Source organism: Anarrhichthys ocellatus, unplaced genomic scaffold (genome assembly GCF_004355925.1).
Source record: "Anarrhichthys ocellatus isolate YVR2014 unplaced genomic scaffold, GSC_Weel_1.0 scaffold107, whole genome shotgun sequence".
NCBI lineage: Eukaryota > Metazoa > Chordata > Actinopteri > Perciformes > Anarhichadidae > Anarrhichthys > Anarrhichthys ocellatus.
In genome coordinates this window covers 377,722-399,540 of record NW_022280137.1, presented here as the reverse complement: position 1 = coordinate 399,540, position 21,819 = coordinate 377,722, and the positions used below count along the sequence as shown (strand labels likewise).

Below are 21,819 nucleotides of genomic sequence, written 5' to 3'. Positions count from 1 at the left end.
AAATGTCCACAAGGTTTGGGATATAACTATGATAACAGTACTGTGTGTGTGTGTGTGTGTGTGTGGTGTAAAATGTGTATTATGGAAGCAGTGGCATCGCTGGAGTAATAATTGGATTCTGAGGTGGTTTGTTATTTCCTTCCCTGCCAGCCTGCAAACCTGTAGTACCACACATCTACAAGGCCGTGAGGTGTTAGGAGTGTGTGTGTGTTTCTGTATTTTATGTTTGTGTGGCTATGCATGTGTGTGTGTGTGTGTTTACTGTGTGGTTTGCGGCCCTCCAGCATCTGTTTATGATTGCAGGGATTATCACCACGCTGCAGTGTGACATTAGCTCGTTGGATCGACTCTCACACCTCAGACTACTGGCGACTCAGTCTTCATTCACTTTCAGCCAGACTCTGACTAATGAATCACGACTGTGGGAGTGCTCTGAGGGTGTTTATGGGCACACACACACACACACACACACACACACACACACACACACACATACACCCACACACACACACACAGAATGATGCATTCCTTCAGGTCCATGAAACAAACCACTATATATCACTATTGACGACTAGATTGTTTGAGTCAGAGGCAGTCGGTACTTTTAGATGGACATTAGAGGTTTTTAGCACAGATCCTTAACACCGAACCTTCAAGCCGAACTGACTGTGCTGAGTCACCATCTTGTTCATGTTATAGGGACCTAAGTTTACACAAGCTGTTTGATATTTGAGTTACTCATGAAGTTACTCATAACAATGATGCCAGATATTTGATATATATTTCAAATAAACGTTTGGGGCAGATCTTGTCTGTGCGGTAGTCAATGACGAAAATAAATCCACAACAATTTTGATATTAAATAAAAACTTCAAAATGTATCATGAAATAGTATCAAAACAATGGTTCCACTTCTTCAACTGTGAGAATGTGCTGCTTTTTCTTCTATGTCAATGTAAATTCAACATCTTATGTTTTTAACTGTTTGACAGACGTCATCTTGGGCTCTTGGGCTTTTTTTCGAGCTGGTTTATTAAGTGGAGTGGCTGAAGGAGTGACCTCATTAGACTTGAGCTGTATCATCTGCAGAGGTTGTTGTGACATCATGAATGAGGGCTGTGCAGTACGGCAAAAATCTTCTATCCAGATATAAGTCATTTCATATCTCGATAAGGACATGTATCAAGATACAGCATGCTTTCTGGTAAATACCTTACAAATGAAAAGTACTGAGTATTTTCTCATTTAACTAAGAATGTCAGTGCAAAATGTGAAATGAGAAATTTGAGTCGGTATGCTTGTTATTAGCAATGTAGACGATATGATTCGATTGAAAGACAATCAACTTATCCTCCATATAACGGTTCGTACGACATCTTACAAAAAGGTTAATCCTCATTTTTCGTGGGTTTTCTTACGATATCCAGCAATTCGTGTCAATTTACGCTCGTTACAAGCATACGGTATTTTCAAAATAAACTTCCGTCTTCACAGCTTAGTTAAGTTTAGGAATCACTTTTTGTTTGACCCCTCCACCGCCCCTATCACCGGCCCCGTGTGGGTCCCTGTACTTCATTCGCTCGCGATTAGATTCATAACATACAAAATGATTTTGTGGGAATTTCTAAGAATTACGGCGCATTATTTTTTCGAATGTAGGCTATATCTTTGACTGTTGGACAAAAACAGAATGTGACTCATCGCCCAGCCCTAACATGAATGCTTCATTATCATTCAAATTAAAGCACAAAAATAATTGCTAATTGCCTCATTGAGTGCGTGAAGTCTAATTCATAAAATGATGAATCAGTCATCGATTTTATGAATTAGCCTTCGAGCACTCAATGAAGCAATTAGCAATTATTTTTGTGCTTTAATTTGCAAATGCGGCCCAAAGGAGGCGGAGTGAACAAGTTACGCTTTCTTCTCTAAGGGATAACGAAGCATCGATGACTGATTCATCTGCCTCACGTTACTTTTATGACTCTAAATTAAGCCGGCCATGGTGGTTAAGGTGTTAACATATAATGAAATAATCACACAGTTCTGAGAAACATTATGAATAAATGTGCGACACCTTAGTGGAACCAGACTGATTCTGGTCCTTCACTATCTTTACTTCATTCGCTCAGTCTCCTAGTCTGACAGCATTGCATCTATTTTAAGAGAATGAGCTCATACCCCCCCCCCCCCCACCTCCCCTCCGTCCTGATCCCTCCTCCCCACCTCCAGCATCAGTCCGTGCACTCACCCAGGGGAGGTCTTGCCCACTAACGGGGCGCTCACGGCTGGGCAGGGCCCGCAGGAGGAGTGCGCCTCTCCACGGGACCACGTGGGGCTCTTAGCCGCCAGAGCCGGCGTTAAGGGAAGAGCGGTGAATAATTCAGGAACACCGTTCTGCGGGACGTTAAATATTTAAGCAGCCTCTGATGTAACCGCGGAGTGCGAATTGGCGCGCGCGAGCACGTTTGTGCACTTTGTGGGTGGAACATGGGGACAGAGGGGCTGACGTTATCAGTCCTCACCTAGTGAAGCAGGAAGAGGTGAAAGACGAAGGTTAGGCCATTGAGAGACTTGAAGAGAGGTTTTGAATGGAGTTCTGTGTTTGAGTAAAGTCCGTGGTGTTTCTTGAATCTGTGTGTTCCTGTGTGTAAATGTGTGTACTGTCAGTGGCTTTTCTTATTAGTTTGAAGTCACTCCTTCATCCGGCCTCCATCCTTCATTTTATCCTTTCCTCTTGTCATTCTCCTCCAGTAGCAGCCGGCTCGGCATACGTCGCCGGGCCTGTCAATGTGTGTGTGTGTGTGTGTGTGTGTGTGTCAGGGTTAAACTGTTTCAGCAGTGTGTCGCTCATTGTGTCACTCCTCTGACTCACATTAAGGCACAACCACACGCACACACACTCACACACACACACATATGCACACACGCAAACCTCTTCAATCCACTCAACCAGGGTTAAATGATCGCACCCAGACTATTAAACTCAACTCTTCTGTGTGTGTGCGCGTGTGTGTGTGTGTGTGTGTGTGTGTGTGGGGGGGGGGTGCGTGATGACGGGTTGTTGTGAGTTCTTCCCCTGTGAGGGCCTTGTTTACTCAGTGGGGTCCTTTTCACACATTCGGTAGCCCGGCCAGACTGCCTGTTTGTTTTTCCCACATCATCTCCTCTCCTTCGCCTTTGTGGTAAAAAAAGAGAAAGAAAAAAGCCCCCCCCCCCCCCCCCCCCCCCCCCCCACACAACCCCTTCCCTCGTCTTCTCCCCCCCCTCGCCTTCCCTTAGTCCTTCTCGAGTTCACTGTTTGTCTGGCATCCATGTTGCACCTCTTAAATCAGGGCTAAACCCGGAGTCTGTTTTTTTGCGTATCCGTCCATGAACATGTTTTTAATGTCTCCATCAATCTCCTCGCTCCTTGCCTGCCTCCTCTAACTATTGTTACAATCAAAACACATACAACCTAATTTGATATGATGCTCAGGAAACACAAATCTCACCTTAAAAAGCTAATCATACGCACATGTAACCGCTTCGCCCACACTGTCTGGAAGTGGATACGGAGAGTTTATTCCCCTAATTTATGCTGTGTTTTTCCAGGCGCCTGAATCGGAATAATCTGGCCGTCTTCCCCGAGCTGCTTTTCCTGGGAACGACAAAGCTTTACAGACTGTAAGTGCTGTTTTTTTATTTCTCTCTCTCTCTCTCTCTATCCATCACTCTGCATTGTTAACTGAAATATTGTTCATTTTCCTCACGGGCCTGAGATCGTACAGATGAATTGTTGCGATGGTGCGTTTGTGTGCATCCCCCACAAGCTCGTGCAGGTCACAGACGTATGTTATATACATACTGATATATGTGACGGACGTTGTAAACCACAGCAGAAAATATCCTGTTTTCTCGGTGACGCAGCCGCGTGGTCTCACTCTGGCTGAAGGAGCGAGGGAGACGATTTTACGTGGCCCTCTCCATAGAAGCCAGTTCAGTAGCTGATGGAGATTAGCACTCCAACAGCTGCTGCCCACTGGGAGAGACATGTGTGTGTGTGTGTGTGTGTGTGTGTGTGTGTGTGTGCGGATGGAGAGGAGAAAGTGAGCATGCCGGATCAAGGGAGACATAAGCAGCGAAACACAGAAACAGGTTTCTCTCCTGAAGTTACACTTCGCAGGCGGTTTCAGTTACAGAACATAAAACGTTCCAGTTTGCCTCCAAACCGGTGAACCGCCGCTTGTTGCCGTCGAGCCCCATCCTCGCTCTCAGGCCGAGCATCTGCACTGTAAACCGAGCTGTGGATTTCCAGCAGCGTCGGGCCGGGCGGCAGCGTTGCTAAAGACTGTGGGAAATGCCTTCCCGTCACGGCCGTTTGTGGTCCTGGGGAATAATTATGGTCACATATATTTATACGTGTGGCTGAATATATTTATCTGAAACAATATTGAAATGCTCAGATGATTCAGAGAGTGTGTGAAAGTTGTTTATGTTCTGCGGCCTCTACGGCGGTTGGCTGGGACTCGACCTGTCGTGTCTGAGGGCGTGCGTCTGTTTTTCTGCGTGTGTGTGTGTGAGTTTCTCAAGGCCAAGAGTTGGCATATTGCTCAGCGTGTGGGCCGAGGTAAAAATACAACTGGGATATAATGCTCTCTGCTCAGCTGTCGCAGACAAGCGGCCTCTCTCTGTGTGTGTTTCGGGTCCCTCATCTGCTGCACGTCTTCACCGAACACAGACACTTCATTCAGCATAACAGCATTCATTATGTTGTGTTAGAATTGTTGTTGTTTTTTACACAGCCAAATATAGTACGATATAAATCAACTGTAGGCAGAGAAAGAAAGAAAACTCAAGAGAAAGTTGCTAAATGACAATCAGGAAAAAAAAAACTTGCCAAGCTGGCGCCGTTGCAGCCACAAAAGCTCCGAGCAGATCAGTCAGACGTACAGGAGTCATTCAGAATGAACGGCAACCACGGAGGCTTAGCCAACAATATTTGTGGTCAATATTCTTATGTCTACTTCTACACCCCCGACAGTGTATTTTTATTTTGAGAAAACACAACAAGAAACCCTTGAGAACCTCCGAAGTGGAATCTTGTTAGGTTTGACATCGAGGTCAGAAAGTATGTGCGAAACCGGACCCACTTTGGTTCTTGCGACAGTACTGCTATAAATGAACATTTGGTCAACCTGCTATTATGAAAATGATGTTTTCACTCTTTTGGGGCTTTGGAAAAATCTGTGTGTGTGAGTGTGAATGCGTGCTGGATTCTTTAACCTTTGCTCAGCACCGTGGTTTCGGGTTTTGAGGGCTGAATTAAACTGAGGTCAGGTGTGAGATATGCCATTATTTCTGCCTCGATTATGTCAATTATGTCAACATTTGTTTTTTTACAAGTGTGACATACTTACTGACCTGGGTTTGCATCCTCTATGACATTTGGTGTTTGGTAAAGTCAACTGAAACACAATTCGATTTTAATAGTCGATATATTTTGATAATAACTATCGCGATATTATTTAAAACGATAAAGTATCGATATGTCCCCGTTTTAAACAGATTTAAAATGTCCTTTAAATTGCCTCGAATCCCTGTGTGTGTGTCAAACAGCCTCCTCCTCCGCTCCTGGAACACTAGATGTTGCCTATTTCCTTCTAATGTGCCAGCGACCTCCCGGCCTGTCACATGATTTGGCCAAAATCACAACATGGCGTGTCACAAGCAAGCGGCCGTATACTATAGGGCCGTGGATACTATGTGCCCAGGATTTATGAAGAGGATTACGAAACGTATCAAAACATTGCTCCCCCTGCAGAGAGAGAGAGTAGCCCCATCGTGTGATGTTAGACGACTAGACCACCGAGTCGATTATTATGACCACGTCACACCACATCACGGCACAACGGCACGAGAGTCGTACAGGCTGGGAAATGTCAGTTACTGAGAACTCAACCTGTAGGATTGGGACATAAATGGGAAGAACCCAGACACTTTACTTAATGCACTTTATTTCATATGATGTTTATGACATCTACATGCAAGTTAAGAGTGGTCAGTAAAACAATGAGAAAAGAATACAGTATGTATTTTTATTTTCAAATGTGCATTTTATTAAAGAAGTGTTCAGTGCCACAATGAGAATACAATATGCACTTTATTTTCATATCATTTTTTATGGCAAGTGATTTTCAGTTCAGTGTGTTCTCTGCTGAGTGACTATATGCAATGCAAATACCCTCTGAAGTAGTTTTGATGCAATTTGTCCGCTGAGTTATCAATACGATGAGAAGATATTAGGTTTGGGGGTCCTCCCCAAGAAAATGTGAAGGTTTTTGACTTAAAAATATGCAATTTCACAAATGAATTATTATAACACCCAAAACTTATTTTATTATTTTCACATATCACAGGCTTCTTCAGGACATTTAATTCCTCTGTAATTTACAATATAATAATATTTATATTATTATTTATTTCATACGATGCAAAGATACCAGGAAGAGAAACAAGTGCAGCACAATCAGTGATTCCAGATTCAATTCTTACACTTCTATCGTGAAGCTCCTTTTATTATTTTATTATTCAGTACGACACGATTGTTTTCCATCTCTATGCAGATGACACGCTGTCGACGGTGAACACATTTATTTGTGTAGAGTTTCTTCTCCTCTTTTTTTCATTTCCCCGCCAACTCTCTCTCTCTCTCTCTCTCTCTCTCTCTCTCTCTCTCTCTCTCTCTTCCCTCTTTGCTGGACAGAAATCAGTAGAGAGATGAAAGAGGGAGAGATGAAAGAGGGGGTTGATGAAGGGATGGGGTGATGGGAGGATAAGAGAATGGGTCACTGCTTCCACAGCTGAACAGTCGGGTTATGCCTGAGTATGAGGCTAGATTGATGGGACAGTGTTTGTGTGTATTTAATGTGCGCTATTACGGCGCTCGGCCTCTTCTGGCAAACGTCCCTCGGCAACAGTTTTTCCCAGTTACTCGGTCACCGCGTGTCTCTCTGTGTTTTGTGTCGAGTCGAGGCCGTTAATTAAAACTTTGGCTTTTTGTTTATTTGCTTGAGCGTCGAAGAAGTGAGAGATAGAGGAAAAGAAATTGAAGGAAAGTGAGTTGTGCCTCTGTCCTTCATCCTTCCTCTGACGGAGAGTCAATATGGACAAGCTGATTGAGAGGAGGAAAATGCAGACATTAAACCGGAGTTAAAGCGGCCTGGGGTTTGAATTGATGAGTTGATGAGGCTCCGATTTTGTGCGTGCGTGTTTATGTGTGTAATAGTCCCTAATCCTCTGCTAAATGGTGCCCTGATGAGGCTTTACCAGGCAGCATTGTTGCTTAGCAGCCTCGAAGGTTGTGGCTTTGTCTTCGGTGAGAGCTTAACCCTGACACACACACACACACACGCACGCACGCACGCACGTACCACCTCGGCCGAGGCGACAGGCTCCGCACAATGGTCACAAGAGCACAGGCGTCTTTCAGAAGATGTGGGCTTTCCCAGCGTGTCGACAGTTAGCCGACACGGAGGGAGGAGGATGAGGAGGACGAGGAGGAGGAAGAGGAAGAGGAAGAGAGGGGGTCAAAGGTGGAAGAGATGAACATTTCTTCTCTGAGCAAATCATGCTTTTTTAAATTAAGACAGAGCGCGTTGGGCGATTTTAGTTGCCACAGTGACGACGACTTCTGGGCCCTCCCAGAGGTCAAAAGGTGAAGAATGTTCCAGTCAGGAGATCTAAGCAGGAGGTGATTTATATGTAGAAGTGAGGGGGGGGTCCTCCCACTCATTAACAGAAATCATGACAAATGAAACTTGTAACAGCCGTGGATCCTCCAAAGGCGGGGAATGTTTTATATTCTAGGATCAAACTTGTAGCATTTAGAACTTTACTGTGAGACCAACGTGATCGACCACATTCTACGAACAACAACTAAATGTGACAAGGATTATGTATTGAATACATAAAAGTCGTCCAATCACATATTGCTAACCAAGTTTGGAGTGAAGTCATTTCATTGTTTACCATAATGGAGAGGCACATTTTGGGAGAAGACCTAATGAAGTTATGCGTATATTCTGCTGCGAGGATCGTGTTCTGTGGCAGATTTATTGTAGTGAAAATAGACCTGTGTTCAGAGTCGATAGTGTTCATACAAAGTGCAGGACTTTGACTCTAGAGATCGGGGGGTTCGGTGGTTAGGTGTAGGCAACAAAATTCACTTTGGTTAAGGTTAGTGAAAGATGAATTATGGAAAGGATCGTCTAAATGTCAGTAAACACATCCTGTACTAGTACTGTTATATATGTGAACTGGGCATATGACTCATTTAAGAAAACAAATAAGATATGTTGTCAGTGAATATTTTCCAGATGCATGAGGTATGAACATGTTGCAACCTTGCGGATACACTGATTTCATGTAGGTATGTTGTGGTGTATGATGTAGCCTATTTTTGCACATATGTATTTATGTGAGGCTCTGTACAGACTGGCAACAAAGTCTCTTGGAAAAGGACAAAAAATTCCAGAAAACCATTTTCCCCTATACGTCTTTTTAGCACATAAAAGTTAGAATAATTTTCACTTTTTAGCACCAGGTGTGGCGTCGCGCGGCTCGTCAATGTCACACTTGCCCCAGACAGCCAATCAAATCAAGCAAGAGGCTAGATTTACTACTTTACCGCTGACTTCCTGTTTTGATGGCGGTAGACGTGGTGGGGCTAGAGTGTGTGAGAGGGAAGGGGGAATTCAAATCTCATGTTGCTGCAATTTCATGTTGGATGCAGTGAACGAGCATATTATCCAGTTTCTGTTAGTCGCATATGATCCGTTGCGCACAAAACCCAGCTCCACGCCGTTTGGGCCGAGGTGCTTCGCTGAGGCAGTTTTTGAGAGGCCACGTATCTCGGTGTGATCAGCCCCCGAAGGGTGTTGGGATGCTGGACGGATGTCAGGGAAACCTAACCGGTACAGGACTCAGTAGATTAGTGAAAAGTTCATACTCTCTCATCTCTTCCAATCATTTGATGCACTGTTATCTTTGAAGCTAACCTCTTCCACTCACATCAAGGCCATACTGACCCTTTTGTGATGCTCATGGGGGGAAAACGAAAAATAACAAAAATACGAAAGTCCTGCTTCTGGTTATTCCACACGATGTTGAAGGGGATTATTTGGTTTTGCTGCCTTTAAAAAAAGATCAGTATCTGCTGGCATGGTTAGTTGCAGTGTTTTGCACAAAGTCGGCCACTGACTTTGCGTACATAGGAAATGCAAATATCTGCCATTATGTCTGTCCAAGGAAATGAAGTTAAGCCTTTGGAGCCTGAGGCGTCTGTGGATGGGCCTCTCCCTCTCTCTCTCTCTCTCTCCCTCTCTCTCTCTCTCTCTCTCCCTGGCACAAACACACCGCTTTACCATTCAGCAATATTTCCTGCCCCCTCCCGTTTCTCTGAATGCACTTTAAAAGATATAAAAACGGTCTCTCTCTCTCTCCCACACACACACACACACAGATCTTTTCAGCACATACAAAGACATAATGTCCAATAAAATGCTTTCATTAGCACTCTTGGATCACGCAGATCGCATCCAGCCAAACAGGAAAAGTGATTTATTTAATTTCTCTTTCCCGCGGTCCAGTTTTTGTGTTCTCTCATGTCGTCCGCACGCAACGTTACAACTCACCTCGAGTGCAAACCGACGGTTAGAACAGCGCGTTGAGGTGTTGAGTGTCAGTGACTCACTCGCCTTGCCATCGTGTGAATCACTCGACCGCCTATCTGGATTGCTCAAGGCCACTCATTCCTAAGAAGTGATTTTTGCCATTCAGATCCCGACACAATGCAGTAATTCATGCTCGAGCGGTTCGGAGAGGGCTCGACAAAAGCCCAACTGGCATCATTCAGAGGGCACCAGCACAAAAGATGATGTTACACAGACAGAATGTAAAGATATGAAACGCCCCACTCGACTTTTACCACGGCTAGAGCTAACTTGTTCCTGCATGGGGCCCACGAAGCGTGTGTGTGTGTGTGTGTGTGTCTGTGTGCTTGTGGATTTTGCTGAGCTGCTTTGTTCAGCTTTTCTTTTTCACTATGAACTTTATTTATTTATTTTAAATGGACACGGTAGCACTTAAAAACACAGGTTTGTAGGTACACCTAGCTAAAGGTCCTGCTATACATCCTGCTTTCAAGAAGGCTGAAATATTCGTTTCTTGTGATCATTTCGGAGGCTGTAGTTTGTTGTGCTCAGAGGTTGTCATTCTATAAAGATTAGACTAAGAAATCAATAGTTTGGAGCAGGTGAAGCAAGACAAGAATATGTGTTAACGGACAATAAGGATTTATCTTATCTTATTTATCATGTAAAGAGTCTGTAGTCCATGTGCAGTCCACTCTCCTCACAAATCACAGCTGTCCAAGCGTCATGATTATGTCAACATGAAGAAGAGCATTAAACCCAAGGCCGCCATCTAATCTGTCAATTTGGTCTCAGTGGACTAAGATTTCTTTCATTGATTAGTCATTTTTTATGCTTTTTTCATTTAGGAAAAAAGCAAAAGGCAGCATACGTACCTCTGGCAAACTTGTTTCTCAAAGTGGTGCTTTCATGTGATTGTTTGTGGAGAAACTCAGATTAAAACAACCTTGTTGGTCCTAATTAAATCCTAAAGTCTTCGTTCATGAGAAATATAAGTGTCCTCCTTTTTTTCTTGTCCTAAAACTAACTCACTTTAAAGGAAAAAAACACTACTTTTACTCACAGTACTGTATATGAAAACATATACAGTACTGTAATATTTACCATATATGACTTTAAAGTTCAACTACATTTTTTTTTCTTCTGAAAATACTTTAACATTATTAAATGTTAAGAAATGATTGCTTTCAAAATACATCTGATAAACAGTAAACAATAAAAAACAAAAACCTGAAAAACTGAACATATCAGGTGTATAACTTTGAAATAAATTTCTCTTGTTCAATCTCCAAACACATTTCCGTTTTACGTGGCTCAGTTCAATTAATCAGCTGTCGCCCAGGGTGTGTGAGTGTCAAAGTTCAGAGCTCACAGGTGAAAGGTCGGGGAGCATCAATGTCAACCCAAACGAGATATCCAGGATAATGGACGTGCCAGCAGGAACGGCGTTTTGCCCATCAGATTACGGGACGACAAGTCAGGCCTGGAAAAAGAGACACAGAGAGAGTGGAGGGGTGGATACAGACAGAATGAATGAAGGGTGTTTAAAGGAAAGATTAGAGATGTGTTTGCTCTCTTAAATGGTGTGGAAAAAAAGAACAGGGGGGGGGGGGGGAATTTACCCAGGTGAAGACTGAGATGTTTTCTCTATTGAGAAAAGGAAGAAAAAAGTAGAAAGCGAGGGACGGGGAGAAGGAGGAGAGCTGGAGGGGAGAGTCATGTGGAAAGGAGAGGAGAGAGGTATGTCAGTACTTACTGTAGATGGCAGGTAGCCTGAAGCCTGGAGCCAGCGTGTCTGTCAGAAAGAAGTGCGTAACCTGAGTGTGGCTTACTGGGGGGGGGGGGATTGCATACCTAGCTAACGCCAGGAAGAGCTTACCTGGAAGCAGGTAGTTATGACAGTGTGTGAATCTACTTGTGCGTGTGAGGTCTCCTGGATCATCAAGCGTTTCCTCACCTCGCTGGTTTGCGATTAAGGGTCATACGGTTATACCTCCCAACGGAGCAGCTAAATCATCCCGCGTCCTCTCCGTTCCTCTCGCGTCTGCTTCCTCTCCCCTCTCCTCACCCACTTTAGCCTCTGTGCTTAACCTGATAATACAATGTTGACGCCGGTGCGTCGCATGCTGATTTCCTGCAATTTCCTCTTCGTCTTCTTCTGGCCTCCATGTCCCTATACGGAGGTTTCCCTCTCCAGGGTATCTGCAGGGTATGGATCCGGGCCCTGTGTTGATGGATGAGTCGGCCCGGTCCGGTGAATTATAGGATGGGATTATGGAGTAATCGGGACAATTCCTCATGCAACACTTCTCTCTACTCACCCTAATCACAGCCACTCAGCAATATTGACCCCCGCTCGCTGTGTGTGTGGGTGTGCATGTTTTGTGTACAAGGTGGTGGGGAGACGAGTTACATACTGTGCAGCCCAACATTCTTGAAACCATCATTCAACCCTTATTTGACTGAAACATCCTTGGTTGTTCATTTTTGAGAGTTTTACACTAAAATTCGTGCGGCTGGGATTTGATCTGATTTCAATGACAGCGGTGTGCCAGTGCAACTGTCATCAAATGTTGCGAACCTCTGAGTTAAAAAGAAGGCCTCAAAACGGCCGTCCACAAACCAATTTCTTTCATACATTATGGATGATACTGCTTATATCATACTGTCACTCTGTGGAAGCCATTTTAACAACTTTGACGAGTGCTCAACTCTATTTCAAGGAGTTATTAATGCTGATCCACGCAGAAAAAACTCACTCCAGCTGCACACAAACTAGAACAAAGACCAGAAACTTTGAGCGCTCACACAGTCTCGCCAGTCAAATGGTAGACAGAGAGGTTTCAGTTTATGTCAATCAGTCAGCAGACCTAACATGGCTGTCTCTCCCTGCCCCGGGCGCCTCCCTCCCTCCTCCTCTAATCCTCCATCTTGGCTCCGTGTCAAGCCGCCTTGTCCAGTCGCACAATATCCCTCCTCCAGGGCAGGCAACTGCATCCCCTCTCCGGCTCCATTAGTGCCACTCCACTGGCATAGCCGGCATTCTCCAGTGGGACCGTCATCGCCAGCCACTCCATTGGCACCCCTGTCACTCTCCAACCGCCACAAAAGAAAACCTCTCCTACCTCCCCCCCGCTCGCTTGGTCTTTTTTTTTTTTTTTTTTTTTTTTCCCGCCCCATTTTCTTCCCCTTCTCGTCTCTCTCTCTCCCCTACTCCTCTATTATCTTCCTTTTCTCTTTCCAGCACCTTTCTCTTCAGTCTTCAGTCATCTCTCTCCCCCGGGCCTAACACATTGGTTTTGAGAGGCTTATGCAAGACCCTCATCCAGGCTACGGATGCAGTAGGAAACCCGAGAGAGGAAACTGGGAGCTGACCAGCAATTCCCTCCCAGAGATGTTGCTCACAAGTTTAGAGGCTCTCACATTATTTCACCAAAAGCTGAGTGTGTTTGAGGTGACCACGGCGACCCAGGCTCATTAAAACGCACTATGTTTACATAATGTGAGGACTCGGGGCGGGGGGGGCAGAAACAGACCCTCAACACATCAGCTGCTGTCACTTTAAGTGAATTGCCTGCTTTAGAATGAAATGTAAAACTAACTTGCCATAGATACAGAGTTGAAATGAAAACGTATCAATGTTGCCGTCAGTCAGAGATGAAAGCATGGAGGCTTTGTGAAGAGACAGAGGGAGAGAGAAAGTGTGATGTAGCTGTGTAGCTGCAGGCTGGTGATAGATCAGCAGGTTTGTAATCACAGGTTGGTACCCGACCTGTGTGTGTGTTTGTGTGTGTGTGTGTGTGTGTGTGTGTGTGTGTGTGTGTGTGTGTGTGCGCACATACCCGAGTGCTTATGTATATTTGTCCTCGCGAGTGTCTAATGACAGGTTCCAACCCTGATGTGTCATTATCCAATTACAGCTTTCTCTCATCTCTACGGTAACGCCATGCCCACCAGTAATTGGACGGCTGCTCTTAAGAACTCTGACCTCTTGGCAAGTGTCAGGCGGGAGCACACACACACACACACACACACACACCGAACACACACAGGATGCCAGGAAGATGGGTAACGCAGGATGAAGCAGCCATCTGATCATCTAAACTATGCAAAGACAAGTCAGGACTCTGATTATATCGCATCACTCCTTCCTCCTCACACTCGTTCTCTTTTTCTCCGTCCGTTCGTCTCTTTCTACCTCTTGTAATAACAATGACTGGGGCTCACGTGCTTCCTGTCTTCGCCCTCTCTCCCGTCTCGCTCTCTTGCAAGTGTGTTGCCTTTAAATGGGCCTAAATGTGCCGAGTCGGAGGAGAGCTTTTGTGGTTTACGCTCTCTCTCTCTCTGACTCTCTCTGTCTCTTCACTCTTTCACAAAAACAAAACACAGTGTTTTTTCATCCTAGCCCTCTTAAATATTTCACACGCTGAGGAGGCCCTCTCCTCTCGTTTGTGTGTTTGGGCCTCGTCGCAAAACTCCACGAGGGGTTCGGTGCGACGGGAACACAAAGACAGATCCTCATCGTCGAGAGAAATTGAATTACGGACTATTGGCAGACGTGCAGAGACACGGAGGACGGGAAACAAAGGGAGACACAGAGAAGGAAATGTGTGTGTGCGCATGCAGGTTTCTTCCTGTTCCTGAGTTCAGAGGTCAGGTATTAGAAGTCGGGGTCTCCTGCGTCCTGACAGCTCATCGGAGGACAAATTTATGAGTTCAGAGAGAGGAATTTTAACAATTTGCTCTCTCAATGTTTTTCATCGTTCTCTTTATGTCGACTTTTTCTTTTTTTCTGGACTACAAATGGGTTTTGTTCCCCATCTGTCTCATCTCATTGTAGCAGCAGCTTTTTCTTTTCTTAGAATTTGTCTTCATTCAAAATTCTGGCAAAATTGATATTGACGTCTTCATTTCCCCCCAATTTCATTTTTTTTCTCTTTTCCTCTTATAACTTTCATCTGTTGCTATCTCCACTATGACTATGAGATCTTTGTTTAGTTATTTTGTGAGTGTGTGTACGGAAGGTCTGTGTGTGTGTATATGTGTGTGTGTGTGTGTGGAGCAGTGTTTCCGTAGCGAGTCAGGCAGAAAATAAAGTTGCATTTTGAAGAGGGGCGGGGATGTTCCAGGTTGTTACGGACAGAAGGTAGCAGTGAAAGTTGGTGGAGCCTAAACACCTGGACAATTTACTTTTGAAGACACACACACACACACACACAAAGTTTGAAAGACAGTCAGTCGAGGGAATGAGTGACCCAAGGCTATGATGTCAGCCTGTTTTACAGCTCTTATAATTACAAGCGGCGCTCCGGGTGGGTGGGTTTCTGTCAGTGCGTGTGCGTTCAACAGTGCACAGTAGATTCCTGTCAGCGTCGTCGTAGTGACCCGCTAGGTAACAGTTGGTGTTTCCCAGACATCTTAGCAGCTGAGGATATCGTCTTGTTCTTGTTGAATCCCTGTTATCCAGTGCTGGGCAGCGTTAGCTCTGGGTCTGTGGAGGAAAAGAGCGTTGAATTCCCTGTTTTTAGTGAAACTTCTATTTCCATTGATTCCCATGTTTCTTCCCATATTATTCTATATGTCAAAGTGACAAAAAACTCCTATACCTGAAGAGAAGTTAAATATTTTTGATTCACCAAAATAACCCGACCATCTCAGGTGCATCTGGTGATTTTTTTTTTTTGGAAAACTGAGGCCAATGCAGAAGAGTCTTGAACTTGTATTCTCTCTAATGGCCATCAGGGGGCGACTCCTGTAAAAATAAGTCAGATTGTATAGAAGTCTATGAGAAAATGTCTCTTCACTCTTGATTTATTACCTCAGTAAACATTGTAAAAATGAGTTTATGGTCTCAATCTCTAGTTTCAAGTCTTCTTCAATACAGCATGATGTTCATTTAGTAAATAATGATCCATTCAGAGTCAAATAGACCATAAAGCAGGGTATGCTTTAGGGCGGGGCTACCTTGTGATGTATGCGGCATCTTTACTTCACTCCTCAGTCCAAATATGGTCACTTCAGTTCACCGGTTGCAAAAAAACAAGATGGTGACGGCCAAAATCCGACAATACGACGGCCGAAATGCCAAGGCTTCAAAACGGCAGTCCACAAACCAATGGGCGACGTCATGACGACTACATCCACTTTTTATATAAAGTCTATGATTTTTACACAGACAGATGCATCACTGTGAATTTGTCTTCACACAAACATCCGCACGAAAACTTTTCCAACATAGGATACATGAACATTACCGTAATTATTGTTAAAAACACGCTTTTCTGCAAAAATCTTTTTGTTTTCTTCAAACTGCTCGAACGCATCTGTGTTTGCATCTTGTTTACAAACTTTTCCTTCATAAAATATAAAAGTAAATGACCAAAATTGATATTTCAGTTTTGCAGAAGTTAACAAGACTCTGAAGAGTCTGACGAAACTTTTTTTGTGTCTTAAAGACATCTAACTTTTCGTCTTCAACTCAAATGACACGCTGTAGCTTCATACTGGTTTTAGATGAGATCAACGCTATCCAAATTGGCCCCAAATAAACCAGCGGCCATGCAGTCAACTTCCCTTTGTGGCAAGCTAGAGGCGTAGTGGTGAGATTAGGATGATATGAGTGTAATATAAAGTGTGTGTGTGTGTGTGTCATGACCCCCAGCAGCAGAATTCCTCTGGTCTTAAGCACCTGGAATATGGAAAGTGGGAGGAAAAGAGAGGAGGGAAGGAGGGAGGAGAGGAAAGGGTTATTAACCACAATACATTACCCCTTGACAACCTGCATGTTCAGACTAAACCCCACCAGTAATAAGACCAGCGTTGTGCGAGCGCAGCATGCTGCTCCCATGCGGGTTCGTACGGTCAGCGTCGGAGGCGTGACGGGCCTCATTTGAACCAAACTCCTACGCAGGTGTGAGTATGTCACTGTCCCGGTGTGTCATCCTGCCTAAGAAGGGGGAGGGAGATACTTTACTCTGCATTTCTAAAATAATGGCGGCACTTCCATCTCCTGCTTCGTTTCTCTCAGTGGCCTCTCTCCGGAGATAGCAGCCATCGGGTTGGCTTGGCTGGTTTTTATAGCACTTCAACTGGGCTGCTTTTCTCCCTCTGTGACTCCTTTTACCTTCAAACTCTCTCATTTACTTTCTTTTTGAAGTTTTCTTTTTTTCTGTGTTGCCAAATTCTCAGCATTGTAGTACTGTACCCCTTTAGGTACAGTCGTTTTTTATTTATTTATTTAATGTCACTTTAAATTTGTACTCCACTACGTTTCAGAGGAAAATGTTTTACTTTTTACCTCAATTTTTTTTTAACATTTACTAGTTTTGTATTCACCATTTCCCCTCTAAACGTCTCACATGGATTCATTTCAATAACGGTTCAAGGTCCAAAGAAATGCAATTATCCAACATTTCACCAGAAAAAGCAAAGATCATTAAAAGTAATTTAGCTTTTCTTTGTCACACATCGTTATACATTTTTAAATATTGCTCTTTTTATCCCGAATTTTTTACTAAAATGCTACTTACACATTATTACTACACAGTATTAACAATTTACTAATATTATATATAGCAACTGTCACAGGAGACATTTCACTGCAGAACAAGTACTTCTACTTTTGACACTTAAAGTACATTTAGGGGATACAACTTGAATTTGAGTGGAGGATTTTCGCTTGTAATGAGGTGCTTTTTTAGGTTGTGTTCAGGGCTGCCCTATCTTTGTTCGATTAGTCGTGTTTTTTTGCTTTTTTCATGATGAATGACTTATTTCCCAAAGATTGTATCAGCACATCTCTGTTAAACAAAATATTTAAAGTGGTGCTTTTGTGCAATTGCTTGTGGAGGAACTGTTTTTTACAGATCCGTTGAATTAACCAATCGGCTTGTCAAAAGAAAAACGTTGACTTAGATTTCTTTGTTCGAGGACAGCCCTAGTTGTTTTTCTTTAGACTTTTTCCGCCACTGCAGAGCCTCACCTATTTCTATTTTTCATGTCCTTGTACACTCTTGTATGTCCTCTCCTCCTCCTCCTCCTCTTCCTCCCTTCCCGCCTCCAGCTCCTCTTCATCTCTATGAGTCGACGAGGCAGAAACAGACAGAGACAGGTGATAACTGACGGGCTGATGGCGATGACTGTTGCAAGTCAAGCAGAATAGATGGGTCTAATTGAACCCTGCATTTGGTGTGTGCGTTCTACAAATGGCAGCCGTTTCCATGGTAGCAATTAAGCGCTGGGAGGTTTCAGGTCAAGGTTAATTAGCATGCAGAGATGAAAGGGAGTCAGACGAGAGGCGCTGGACGTTTGATCGCTGATTGTCCTCCATGACCACTTGTGTGTGTACTTGTTTGTGTGTGCATGCGTTTGGCCCATTGGTGTCTCTTCATCACACACACATTATATTATTGACTAGAGACCATGAAACCGTGTCAGAAGCACCAGATATTTATGGTTAAAGATGTTGATGTTTAGTAGGAACATAATAAACTACGAACACATCGTCAATAATTTGATTCAGGTTCATTGCAGGTACAAACTGTAGAGAAAATACTTAGTTTGAGATGTGATTCAGGTGCCACTGAATTCCATGTTTTCCGGTTTCCCCCAACAATAGTCAACGGTAAGAGGCAAATATTTCTTGGAGATATATATATATATTTATATTTGAATTGCCCCATGAATTACACAAAGGATGTTTGTTTATTTAAAAGAGAATTTTCGATGTCAAGAAAGGCGCAGTTTGTCATAGATTTGTCGTAGTATGATTACGTTTTGTGTGGAAGTGATCAGTGAACTACATCTTGCACAGTGTGCGTCACCAACACGTTCGTTACCTTGGCTTGCTAGCTAGCTAGCTAACTGAGCTATATCCACGCACAAATGTGACATTTTCTTAACGGATGTGTTTTTATCCAGCGACTCTTTTTATTGGACTAGAAGTGAAAGAATGAGCGAGACCCGTTGTTGCTGTGAGTACATGCTGTTGCATAAAGACAAAGGCATCATAGCTTCAGTGTGCTCACGCTTAAGTGAATTTTGGGTCTGCGGTCTTTTTAACTACGTATTTTCACAGTTTTATACTTACGTATTCAGTTTTACGACTTTCCTGACGTGCAAAATCATCTTTTAAATCGACAAACATCATATGTGCAGTTTATGGAGCAATTTAAGCTGGACCAGATAACTGTTTAATGGTCTGTACACATTATTTTTCCAAAATAGAGTCCCGGTGTCCCATAGAGGACACCGGAAGGGGCGGGACCTCTCTATTGGTAGTTGGCCCATCGTTACATTAATTTTTCAAACACAAATGCTAAACATTCTTTGGTTCCAGCTCCTACACTGTGAGGATTTTCTGATATTCTTCAATTATGAAACAGTAAACTTTGGGTTTTATACTGTTGATTGGAGAAAACAAGTGATCAGAAAATATCAGCCTTAAAGTTATGCTTCACACACTGCAACTGTGTTCTGGTGTCGTTTACTTCTATGTGGGCTGGACACTTGTATGTGCGCAACTCCCTGTCCACCTCTCTGCTCTCTGCCTCTGAACTCCAACAGCTCAATACTCACTGCAGAGGCTCTCAGCTCTGTTATTCACAGCTCAGTGATACACATCCTGCTGCATGTGCGCGCGGGCGGCCCCGCATGTGTTTACGGTGATTGATACGCATTAATGATGTAAGACGAACGGCCATTAAAAAGCTGGGAAACCGTACGCGCCGCCTGGAGCTGCGACTATTAGTCTGAAAGTTTCCGGTGTTGGCAAAACACAAGGGACTGCAGTGGCAGATGTTAGGGGAAAGTGTGTGTGTGTGTGTGTGTGTGTGTGTGTGTGTGTGTGTGTGGACTACCAGTAGCAGGTGGTAAGTTTATTTCACCCCTCTGACCCAAACCCACGGTCACAGGGGATTTTGGAGCAATCTAAAGCTCAGCTGTTCTAGCTACACTTGTGTGTGTGTGTTTCTGAGAGTAAGCTCTGGGACAGATTGTCTTTTCACATGAACAAGAGGGTTTCAAAGACAGAGATTTCGCCCTCTGTCATGAATTGTAACACAGACATACTGCAAATCTGTCTTCAACAGAAGCCTGTTTCATCATCAGTAGACTAGTGATCTTTTCCCGAGCAGGTACTTGGACTCTTCGCTTTAGTTTGGCTCAAGTGCCGCTTAACCTTTTTTTTTCACCCAATTCAAATCTCCCAATCAGATCGTTGTGCGCCCTCACCTTTTGACCGAAGCTCATTAAGGCTAATTGCTAATCTGGTCATGTGGAAACCCGGCAGCGACCCAGCAAACAATCCGCGGCCTTGACACACAGTGTAAGGTTTCTTACTCCAGACGGGCAGGTCCGCTCGGCTCAACGTAAATAAGGGCCAGAGCGCTCGGAGGAGGACAAAGGCGGCCATCGCTGAAGTGGCTGTCGGCGAAAGAAAGGACGAGGAGGGGGGGGGGAGAAAAGAAAGGGGAGACGGTTTGTTATTGAATTCTCTCTTCCTGAGGTCAGTGACACAAAGGCTTTTAGTGGCTGCTGGAACCGCTCTCCTGCAACACCCCGTCTAATTGGTTAACGACATCTGATGTCATAACATGCCCCCCCCAACCCTCTCGCGTTGCTTTTGTGCTCTCACTCTCTCTGAGTTTGCTGTCCCACTGTCAGAAACTCAGACGCTTAAATACACAACAAGCCGTTAATGCAGCAACATCTGCATTTAATTATCATTTTTGATTCATTAATCTGTCATTTTTTGATTTTATGAACCCATTAAATGTCTATAAAATGTAGGAGAATTTCCAACCACTGTTTCCCAGAGCGCAAGTTGACATCAACAATGAGCTTGTAGCTGTGAGCAGGACATATATGACCTTTTTGACTTGTCAAAATCGGAAAAGCACAGCATGAACAAATACCAGGACCTGTAAACTAAAGCAGATAATAATTAATTTGATTTTTTATTGACTAAATGTAATAGGAATAGTAGGAGTAGGAGTTTATATATATATATATATATATATATATATATATATATATATATATATATATATATATAGTGTATGTATATGTCCATTAATATATATTTGTTTTAAAGGCAGTATTGCGGAATCTCTGCGTGAAAGGGGCCTCTCTCTATCTCTCTCTATACATTCTTGCCAAAAACTAAATTAAACTCACTTATGCGGGCCAATTTAAGAGTAGTTAGTGAGGAGTCAATCAGACAGTCAATGGCAGTATAAAACAGGCAATGTGCTGCATGCGAGATTAGCGTGGACAGACACGGCGACGCACACTCACGCACGGACACCCGCGATCCATCGCATGATCCCCCTGGTGGAGAAAATGAAATGCAGACTGGATGGGTTCTGAAAACGTGAACATAAAATATACATGATGTGAAATTACCAGCTAGAGCTTGGTCCTTTAACTTTCCACTCTCCGGTCTTTTGACCCCCAGCCTGCCCTTCTGTCTGTCTGTTCTTTAGTTACCTAAGAACCCCGGACCAAAAATAACAACACACTGTCAGACCCCTCGTTGCTGCCTTCTCACATAGCCCATAAACTTAACAGCTCCCCTCGCTGTCACTCTACCCAGTCACAAAGTGCGGAGCCAGGTTGAGAGCGCTCCTGCGGCTCGCTTGCCATGGCCTTCTCGCAGCAGTCTTCCATTTCCTCCAAATGATTGCGATTCGCTCACGAGTGACTGAACCACGGCTGAACCCCACCCCACCCCCCACCCCCCGGCTTTGCCCCGTGCGAGGCGTACCTCCCGTCTCGCCAAAAAGCTCAGTGAACCTTGATCACCAATGCGGATTTAAAGACCACCGATGCTGCTCGTCTCCTTTCCAATTTTTGACCCCACCCAAAGCCCTGGGGGGGGCAGAAGCTGTGACCCACATGTGGTATGAAGCATCAGCATCTGAACCCCTCAAACCCAACACAACCCCCCTGAACACACACACACGCGTTTCCCCTCACATACGCTCGCTCCCCTCCCCAAGGAAAAGAGCCTAACAGCAGGCTCTACACGTCTCTATCCTGTAGAATGTATCGAAGCACGCATTCATTCACTCAATTGCGCGCACACACACACACACACACACACACACACACACACACACACACACAC

General features: G+C 44.1%; 1 protein-coding gene across 1 annotated transcript in view; it reads left to right on the top strand.

Annotated features, from left to right (window-relative positions):
- Nucleotides 1–21,819, top strand: part of slit2 (slit homolog 2 (Drosophila)) — an 85,957-nt gene that overhangs the window by 7,603 nt on the left and 56,535 nt on the right. The window contains exon 4 of the mRNA XM_031876310.1: nucleotides 3,595–3,666. Coding sequence (XP_031732170.1) covers nucleotides 3,595–3,666 — 72 coding nt within the window. The remainder of the gene's footprint in view (nucleotides 1–3,594; nucleotides 3,667–21,819) is intronic.